At 45.7% G+C, this 10,015-nt stretch overlaps 1 protein-coding gene across 2 annotated transcripts in view; it reads right to left on the bottom strand.

Annotated features, from left to right (window-relative positions):
- Window positions 1–5,528: 5,528 nt before the first annotated feature.
- Window positions 5,529–10,015, bottom strand: part of rnls (renalase, FAD-dependent amine oxidase) — a 228,119-nt gene continuing 223,632 nt past the window's right edge. For both annotated transcript variants that reach the window (XM_038822373.1, XM_038822374.1), the window contains one exon: window positions 5,529–6,051. In XM_038822373.1, the coding sequence (XP_038678301.1) occupies window positions 5,899–6,051 (153 nt within the window). In that variant the 3' untranslated portion in view covers window positions 5,529–5,898. The remainder of the gene's footprint in view (window positions 6,052–10,015) is intronic.

Here is a 10,015-nt window from a genome sequence, read left to right as displayed (position 1 = left end):
TTGATAGTCACACAAGAGTACCTTCCAGCAAGAAGATATTCTCCTCCCTAGCCCAAAGATGCTGATGTTAAGTGCCGTGACCCTACTGCTATGTGAAGTTGGTAGTTAAATGAATTGATCATGCACTACAGGCCATACAGGCAGGACGTTCCTGGTTCCAATCACTTATCAATTGTGAGTCAGCAAGAGTTGATGCTGGCATCTGTCTGGTGACTATGGCTCTGTATTACACGGGCTGTACATTCAACACTAAATGATTGAGGGAAGTATGTATTCATTTCCACAGAGTTCCAGTTACCTCACTGTGGTGTGAGCAGACTCTATCCTTTAAATATTGGTTTTGACCAAACTGTTTGAATTGCTCAGTTAGTGACTAACTTGCCTTTGGATCCAGTTGTTTGTAGTTTCAAATTTGAGTTGGGTTATTCAGCCACTGGTGAATGATAAAACTTCACTGCACAGACCACAGACAGTGTCAAAACTTTCCAGTCCCTCTGCTGCCCAACCTCAATGCAAATGAAATATAATTAATTGAACTGTCAAGTATCTTCCAACAATAATATTGGAAGGGTACGGTAGTATGGTGGTTGTGTTATTTGACTAGTGACTTGGAGGCCAAAACGAATGATCCAATCCTGAATTCAAATGCCACCCTGGCAGTTTGAGAATTTCTTTTCTGTTTGAAAAGTATGTAAATAAAAAAAGGTTGGCATCAATAAATGTTTCCGTAAAGCTGTGAGGTTGTCAGAAATCCCAGCTCCTTCACCAATGTCTGTCAACAAATGAAACCTGCCATCTTTATACAATTCAACCTAAAGTGACTCCAGCGTCACACCAATGGGTTGACTTTGAAGGGCCCCAGCGAGACACTGGGCTGGATTCTCCGATCCTGCGGCTATCTCCACAGGATCCATCTGGTCTTACCAGAAAGTTGGCGCCGCCCCCACACCGTTCCTCTGTCTGGTGGGAGACGTAACAGCTGCGCAGCGTAAAGCCTGCGGATACGGCCAGCGCCGGCCCTAGGGTTGCTGGCGCCCCGGGCAAGCTGAACTTCGGCGCCCTTTGGGGGCGGGGCCAGGGCCGGGGGGGGGGGGCGGGACCGAGGCGGGGGGGGGGCCGAGCCCGAGGCGGGGGGGGGGGCCGAGCCCGAGGCGGGGGGGGCCGAGCCCGAGGCAGGGGGGCCGAGGCGGAGTGGGCGGACCCGAGGCAGGGGGGGCGGGCCCGAGGCGCGTGGGCGGTCCCGAGAGCGGACGGAGGGGGGGGCGGGCGGAAGGGGCCACCCTGGGGGAGGGCGGCCACCGCGCATGGGCTGGTTGGCACCGGCCCAACTGCGCATGCGCGGGACCCGAGTCTCTGGCGCCCCCTAGCACATGGCGCCCCGGGCGACTGCCCGAGTTGCCGGTGCCTTGGGCCGGCCCTGGATACGGCCGGACCCAGGGTCTGTGGCCACACATGCGCATGGCGGCAGCGCCGTGCAACATGGCGCTGGCCGCGGGGGGACCCGGCCTACCAAAAATTGCCCCCCTGTAACCAGCCTCACCACCCCCGACCAGTCCCCCCCAGCCACACCAAAGACCCTCCTGCCAGCGGAACGGCTCCCCCCCCCCCCCCCCCCCCCCCGACTGTGGCAGCACTGGACTGAGTCCGCAGTCACCACGCGAGGTCCCTGAAGTGTGAGCACACGCGAACGATGCCGTTGGGGACTCGTCCCATCGGGGGCGGAGCATCGGGGAGAGCCTCAGGTGACGTTCTGAGGCCGTCCATACGGCATGTATCGTTTTTGATCGGGCGGAGCATCGCATAAACGGCACCGCCTCCGATTCCAGCGTAAACGGGGATTCTCCAGCCGATCGCGATTTCGGCATTGGCGATCGGAGAATCCCACCCACTCATTTTGTATCTCAACCTCCTCAGAGCAACTAGAAATGGAAAATAAAGGCTGGTCTAACCAGCCATGAGAATGAATACAATTAATTTGTTATTGGTATAGTTGGATTCAAGGGTACCAATCAACAAAGAACTAGACCAAACTACATGGATGCGTAATATGGGCTTACCTTATCATGTCAAATACCACGGGCGGGATTCTTCGGCTGCGTCCGCCCGGCGACCGGAGAATCCCACCAGAGGTCAATGGATTTCTCCATTGTCGGCGTCTTGCTCATGGTGTTCTTGCAGTGGAAGAATCCAGGTCCAACTATCTTGACAATGGGAGCCAGTTAGCTGGACAGCTATTCCGTGATGAGGGGTTCAATTCCTGTACCTGCTGAGGTCATTCATTTTGAACCTTGCCCCTCGCCTGAGGTGTGGTGACCCTCAAGGTAAATCGACACCAGTCAGCTCTCAAAGGGGTGAGCAGCCTATGGCCCTCTGGGACAATGGCAACGTTTACATTCTTGGAAATCTAATTTGCAAAAACACTGTTAAATCATATCTCCGTCCCAATTTTATATTTTCCACAGAAAACATTTATTAGCTCCCATAGCTTGGACAGAATAATCTAGACCTTAGTTTGCTGCATGGTGACAATGAGCACTGTTGTGTATGCTGAAGAATGTGTTTACAGTAATGCAACCCAACCTAAAACAATTCCACCCCCTCCCCCCCTCCTTACTGGTATGTTAGGGGATTACATGACCTGGGCAGAGATGTCATTAAACTGACAAATCTGAATGGTAACAGACCACAGGCTTCACAGATTGGGATGCAAGGGGAGATATTTAATGGACTATGTCACTGGATGATCCATGATTTGCTGTGTGCGATTTGAGCTGATAGAGTGTGAACATATATCTCAATGTTTACTGCATTTATCAATTTTAAACACTGTTCCGTACTCAGGTTACGTCGGTGGGCAGATTGAAGAGGCAAATGGTACTGTATATCTTGAAAAGATAAGCCTCCTTTAAAGTGGTGAACCAACCACAGAACTGGTGCAGTGAGCAGAAGGAAAATCAAATTACTTGTTTAGTCGTTAGCCGCCTCCTGATGAAACCTCTTTCATCAAGTTGAACATTAATTGAAAAAAAAGTTGTCTCTGGATTAAGGGGGATAAATGCTGGCCTGGCCAGTAGGAACATTCCCATGTCCCACTGGACTTCTTTTTTACGTCTACCTGAACAGATGTTTCTTTAAGATCTCACGGAGGTCAGGAAAAGCTGGTCTGAAAATAAAATGACATTGCGCAGCTTTGATCTGGTGACATGAAAGATCGTATCAACAGTAAATGGAAAAAGATTTAAAACAATTTAAAACATACAGGAGCACAGAAAATACATAGCAACAGAAGGACAGAATTAAAAGGAGAAATAAACATGGATGCTAATGGGAAGCAATTTGGCAAACATGAGAAAGCCAAAGAATCACATAAATGTGCAAAGGAGATTAGCATTTGTATTTTGTGTCTCAAATCTATCTTTAGCTATTTCGAGTGACTGTGGACAGCAATTGGAATGTCGCACAGGAAACTATCATGGAACTTGTCTTTTTATTTTAAAAAAAACTTTCTGTTAAAAACAAGTTTGTTTGGCCATCGCTCATCAGTTGCTTAGCTGAAGTTTTATCCTACTGTGAATGACGACTACATATCTACCACTATTTATATTACAGCTGAGTGCTACATGGAGGCATTCAAATACGGAGGTCTCAGCAGGATTTGTACAAAATATGCCAGATGAACCCTGCTGTCTTTTGGGATGTGGCGTGGGCAGCAGATTACAATGTTCTCTTCAGTTCTTTATAAAGATCACTGAAACTTGATGTGAGATGGTTTCATAGTAATTACAAACAGGAGCCAATTTTAGTCATATAAAATCCAAATACGTACTCTTAAAGATCAATCTGTGTTGTGTTTCCTTCAAACAATACCCACCATACAAGTGACAATGCAGATCCCATTCTTCATTTGCTGTGAAAAGTGTTCCGATGGGAATATCGTAACCCTCCAAAGCTTGATTTCCAATTGTAGTCTTAGTTATTGGGAGTGCAACACTCAATCTTCAAACTTGACTGGATTAGCAAAACTGGTACCAGGCAGTGACAGAGAGGGATGTGGTGGGGGGAATGAGAGTGTGGCAAAAGAACGCATTTTAACTTGGGTTATGTTTCTACATCACTAACTCTGGCCATTTAGCAAGCAACTTCAGTTATATATATGGAAAAGTCCACGTTTGTCATTGAGTTGCTTATGCAGGAGATGTGGTCTAGGTGCTTGCGGAAGGGGAGATATTAAAACTAAAAAATACACAGACATAATATTAGCAAAGCAAATAAAACAAGCTAATAAAGCTGGAAAATCTCTTTAGGTCTGGCAGCATCTGTGGAGAGAAAAACAGAGTTCATGTTTTGAGTCCAATATGACTCATCTTCAAAGAACATTTGTACTGGACTTGAACATCAGCTCTGTTCCTCTCTCCACAGATCTGCTGCCGAGCATGTTGAGCTTTTCCGGCATTTTCTGTTTTTATTTCAGATCTCCAGAATCTGCAGTATTTTATTTTTATTAGCAAAGCTAATGCTGTTCCTCTTGCTCCTGCTGAGATGGCAGTACAGTACTTATTGGTCCTGTGACGGCTGCCTTGGAGGTGTTGGGGCCAGGGAGGAGGACCAGTGAAATAAATGGGAATCGCATCAGGATGATGCCGGGATGCAATTCCATGCCGGAAAGTAGTCCATGGGCTGGTGAGGACCCCGATCAGCTACACACATCATGGAGGTTTACAGCTAATTAAACCAACTGCAGACTAAATTGGTTCGACTTGCGACTGTGCTTCAACTCCCTGTCTTTGGGAGCGGGGGGGGGGGGGGGGGGGGGCTAAGGCCAAGAAAGGTTTCCTCTCTGCTTCCATGGGGCCTAATGGCTTCAGCCATTCAAACTTTATGTTTCAATGCACTCCTCCAGGCTCCTCTATGACGAGGCACCCTCATGGTGATTGACCTGCTTCAGCAGGGCCCCGCTCTCCCGGTGCCGCTGTAGAGGCTGCAGAACTGCTGGCCCTCTGTTTGGGCTGGTAGTGTCAGGAGCTCACCCGCCACCTCTAATGGGATGGCAAGTGTGGAAGCAGCCAATGAGGAGGCTGTCTCTGAGAATATCGCACCACTGGGCATGGTGCCTGTAAATGCGGGCTCACCGTAGTCTCCATTTGGTACCAAAGTCAGGGTCCCAAAGCCAGCAGGAAAAGCCAGCCCCTAGACCTGTGTCACAACTGAGCACATGGTGGGCGGTAGCAACGTAAATCTGTAGGTAGGCTCTGGTTTTGCTTGTTCTTCCTCCCGCCTGTGAAGATGGGAGTTTGGAGGCCTCCACTCTGTGAGGAATGACCTTAGGCTCACCTGCTGAGAGAAGGTGAGGTCAGTATGCCAGCTGAGATTAGCAAATGATGGTCATGCTGAAGAAAGAAAAGGAACCCATGTTCCCACCCAATCGATAGTTCCATATTTAATCCATCACTCTGAGAAAATAAATCAAATGTAAAGAAAGTTAAAAAAAAAAATTGTTTAACTTTTGTGTGAAAACTGCTGTGTCTGGATTTGTAGTTTAGAACATAAAATGGTTTAATATTACATTGCATTGAATATATAGTGTGAAAATTGGCTGACAGTTGAATTTTCTAAAGTTCTGAATAATAGCCTTAGTCGCTACACACAGAATCATTACTTTCTTCCTTTGGTCACTGTTGCTGGTACTTAGAGCTGTCTCCCTGGATCCTAATGTTAAATGCATAACATATGTTTCCATTATTTTCTAGTACAGATGCAAATATGATCTATGTGCCAAATTCTCTCGGGGGGTACTATTGATTTCATCTGCACACTGAGCAGCCCTCCATTAATGGGGTTTGCAATAATGAATGAGATCAGAGACAAGGTAAAGTATTCAAAATTACGAGATGCAGACATTTAAAAATGACATTTGAACACATCCAGGATTGCTAAGGCAGATGCTGTGCAGCCATCGAAGTTTGAGTGGGTGAAACCATCACCTCCACACACAAGCAGTGGTTGAACATCAAGCGTCATTTGTCCTGGGCAGTTGAGAACCGATTTGATGACCTGCAAGCAAAATAGTTGGAAATTATTGTTAGGATCACCATTTCACAACCACCCTCCCACCACACCATCGTACCACCACGCTCTCCACAGTCAGTTGAAGATTCCATCTCCCACACTGTGCCAATGGTTCCAGTGATGTGTAGCACTTTAGAGACTGTTTAAGTGACCCCACTGTATAATTAAAGATGTTGCCAGCTATGTAGAAAAAAGATACACGGCTTTTTTTCTGTCGCTGTCATGCTCAGAAGTGACATCCCATTGCAAGGTCAAGCATGAAAGGGTATGACTTCACCCAGCTATAGCTGCTTCAGCATTTATGAACCAGTTGATCTGTTACGTGAGATCTCCAGTATCTGATCTGCTGAGCTTTATCACTCGCTTTCAGATGACATTTGAATAGCTAAGAGTAGAACATGCAAAATAACACTGTTAAAGGACAAATGTGTCTTTGCTATTTTAACAGCAACATTAACCTATTTAAAGTAAGCCAGTTAATGGCGCCATTAAAACAGTAGACAGATTGTATATGAATGAGGTGTGTTGGCTATTCAAACTGGCAACAGAAATTTTAAATTCTTTATGTAATAGATCGCAATGTATGCATTAATGAAGGCTCCATTGCAGATACATTTAGCCCCAGATTGTATTACTGTTATCTCAATAATTTTTATTATCACTTGTCATGAAGTAACAATGCAACAATAACAGATATTTGATCTAATGAGACTTTTCTGTTCATTTAAACCACTGTGCCACTTTTAAAGCGACATTCTATGACACCGTGTCCAGTTGCTGAGACAAGCAAATAAAATGGATAGTGTTTGTGCGCTGGGGCATTTTACAATATCACTTAAATCGACGAATATTTCAAAAAAAAATTCAGTCTGTCCAGCTGTTGCTTCTCTGTGATATGACTGACCCAAGAGCGAAAGCCTCCAATCTGCTCCGTTAACTGTTATTTTTTACAGAGAAACTATTAAATGGATGAACTTAAAGGCACTATGGAAATTACTGAAGGTAAACTTTTTAAAATGAGTAGGATAATGGAACTACAGCATTGGATGTCCAGATTGAAGGGAAAAGTTGGAAAGCAGGGATTAGAAAATGTGATTATTACAGTTTGACGTAAAATTTGGACTTGACATGAAGAGCATTGAAATCTGTAGAATGGAAAGGTTCTGACGGAGAATGAGTCAGGTTGAGACTGAGACTGTAGGAGACGTGACCTCATTGTTCGCGTGAAGCCTTTGTTACTTCCGAAATCTTAATCTCCCCCAACCCACCCCAACTCAAGGAACACTTCTGAAATCGAATTGCATCATCTACAACCACTTATATAACAGGCTGAGTGAAAGGCCAAATGTTCTTAATCTCATTAGCTCCAGTAGTTCAGTAATAATTCCGTATACATTTTCTACATAGCAGTTTGTTTCCTCTCTAAAGGAAAAGATAAAGACTTGTTAAAATTACATACTTGACTTTAAGCGCGGTTGCCAACTCTTGGGCCACTTCAAGAACAATTGGTTTCTTCTGATGTGCCCATTTTCACTTTAAATGGGTTTAATCATTGCTAAAGGTAGCAGAGGAATGCATTTTTGCATGAATATCACACTTAACCTCTAAGCAATAATCACAGATTATAATACAATGAGGTTTTCTTTGTCAAATGTGAGTAAATTTAGCACTTTTTCCACAAATTAAAACTAGCAAATTGCGTTCTGGAGGAACATCAGGCACAGCTGAAAATGAACGTTCTGTTGCCCAGTCCCACGTGCAGAAGATTAATTGCAGAAAGATGCTTCATATAGTACTGGTGTGTTAGCCATCAATGTGGTAACTCCAGCACACTATAACCACCGGGTGCTAGCACTTTAGTGATTCTCCGTCTGGGGAACATGAACGCAGATGCACTGTTGCAGGGCGAACTAGAGCAGCCCAAGCACTTAATCACAAGGAAAAAAAGAAAATCAGCAATTGTAACAACCACAGCAACAACAAGAGAAAAGCAAATTACTGCGGATGCTGGACTCTGAAACGAAAGAAAAAATGCTGGAAAATCTCAGCATGTCTGGCAGCATCTGTAGGGAGAGAAAAGAGCTAACGTTTCGAGTCCGATGACTCTTTGTCAAAGCTAACAGACAGAGAAAGTGGGAAATATTTATACTGTGGAGTGAGAATGAAAGATGAGTCATAGCCACAGAAACCCAGGGAAACCGGGTGCTAATGGCCACAGATACCAAGAGGAAAGAGTGTTAATGGCAGTCCCCAGAGAGGACAAAAGATGTGAAAGGTCAAACAGCAGGGAAACTAACATCAGAGGATGAACTGTAGGTGTGGGGGGAGGGGAAGGGGGAAGCAAAGAGGAGAAAGGTGCAGGAAAGGTGGATAATATTGGGGGGGGGAAATTAAATGTATATTAAGAAAGAAAGAAATGGTAAAAGACAGTTAAAATGAAATGAAAACAAATGGGTCGAGGTGGGGCTGATCATCTGAAGTTGTTGAATTTGATGTTCAGGCTGGAAGGCTGTAGCGTGCCTAACCGGAAGATGAGATGTTGTTCCTCCAGTTTGCGTTACGCTTCACTGGAACATTGCAGCAGGCCAAGAACAGACATGTGGACATGGGAGCAGGGTCTTTCATTAAAATGGCAAGCAACAGGAAGGTCAGGATCCTGAATGTGCACAGACCGAAGATGCTCAGCAAAGCGATCACCCAGTCTGCGTTTGGTCTCTCCGATATAGGGGAGACCACATTTGGAGCAGCGAATGCAGTAGATCAAATTGGAAGAGATGCAAGTGAAACGCTGCTTAACCTAGAATGAGTGTTTTGGGCCTGGAATGTTAAGCATGGAAGAGGTAAAGGGGCAGGTGTTACACCTTCTGCGATTGCATGGGTAGGTGCCATGGGTGATGGGAGAGGTGCTGGGTATGGTGGAGCAGTGGACTAAATTGTCTCGGAGGGAACGGTCTCTGCGGAATGCTGACAGAGGGAGTGAAGGGAAGATGTGTTTGGTGGTGGCATCACGCTGGAGTTGGTGAAAATGGTGGACGATTATGCTTTGCATACGGAGGCTGGTGGAATGAAATGTGAGAACGAGGGGGACTCTATCCTTGTTCTGGGAGGGAGTGGAGGGGGCGAGGATAGTGGCGCGGGAGATGGACCGCACACTGTTGAGGGCCCTGTCCACAACTGTAGGTGGGAAATCACGGTCGAGGAAGAAGGAACACATTTTCGAAGCACCATTTGGAAAGTGGCATCGTTGGAACAAACGTGACGGAGGCGAAGGAGTTGAGAGAAAGGGATGGAGTCCTTGCAGTGTGTAGGGTGCGAAAAGCTGTAGTCCAGATAGCTGTGGGAGTCAGTGGGCTTGTAGTGGATAGTCTATTGCCGGAAATGGAGACAGACAGATCAAGGAAGAGAAGGGAAGTGTCTGAGATGGACCAGGTGAAAGTGATGGAGGGGTGGAAACTGAAAGCGAAGTTGATGAATTTTTCCAGGTCCGGGCGAGAGCACCAAAATAGTCATCAATGTATCAGTAAAGGAGTTGTGGCAGGGGGACCGGATAGGCCTGGAACAAGGAATGTTCCACATACCCCATAAAAAGGCAAGCGTAGCTAGGTCATGTGGGTACCTATTGCCCACTTTCCCACTTTCTCTGTCTGTTAGCTTTGACAAAGAGGCATTGGACGCACAGCAACAACAACTTGCATTTATATATCACTTCAGCATTGTAAAATAACCCAAGGCACTGGACTGTATGTAATAAGACAAGAAGTAAGACCAAAGCAATGCTTGTTTTCTTGGAATGTATTAGGATTGTGCGGAAAAAATAGATATTAGAGTTTGACTGCATTAAAAAGGATAAGCATGTTGGGGCTGATATGATTATAACTTTGCCTTGGGCAGTAATGGAACGGGATTCGCAGCCTAGCGTGCACTCTAATGGAAAAGGAAATTGAGTTCA

The sequence above is a fragment of the Scyliorhinus canicula genome, chromosome 16 (assembly GCF_902713615.1).
Source record: "Scyliorhinus canicula chromosome 16, sScyCan1.1, whole genome shotgun sequence".
Lineage (NCBI taxonomy): Eukaryota > Metazoa > Chordata > Chondrichthyes > Carcharhiniformes > Scyliorhinidae > Scyliorhinus > Scyliorhinus canicula.
Note: the sequence above shows the minus strand (reverse complement) of the source record. Positions and strands in the feature narration are given on the sequence as shown.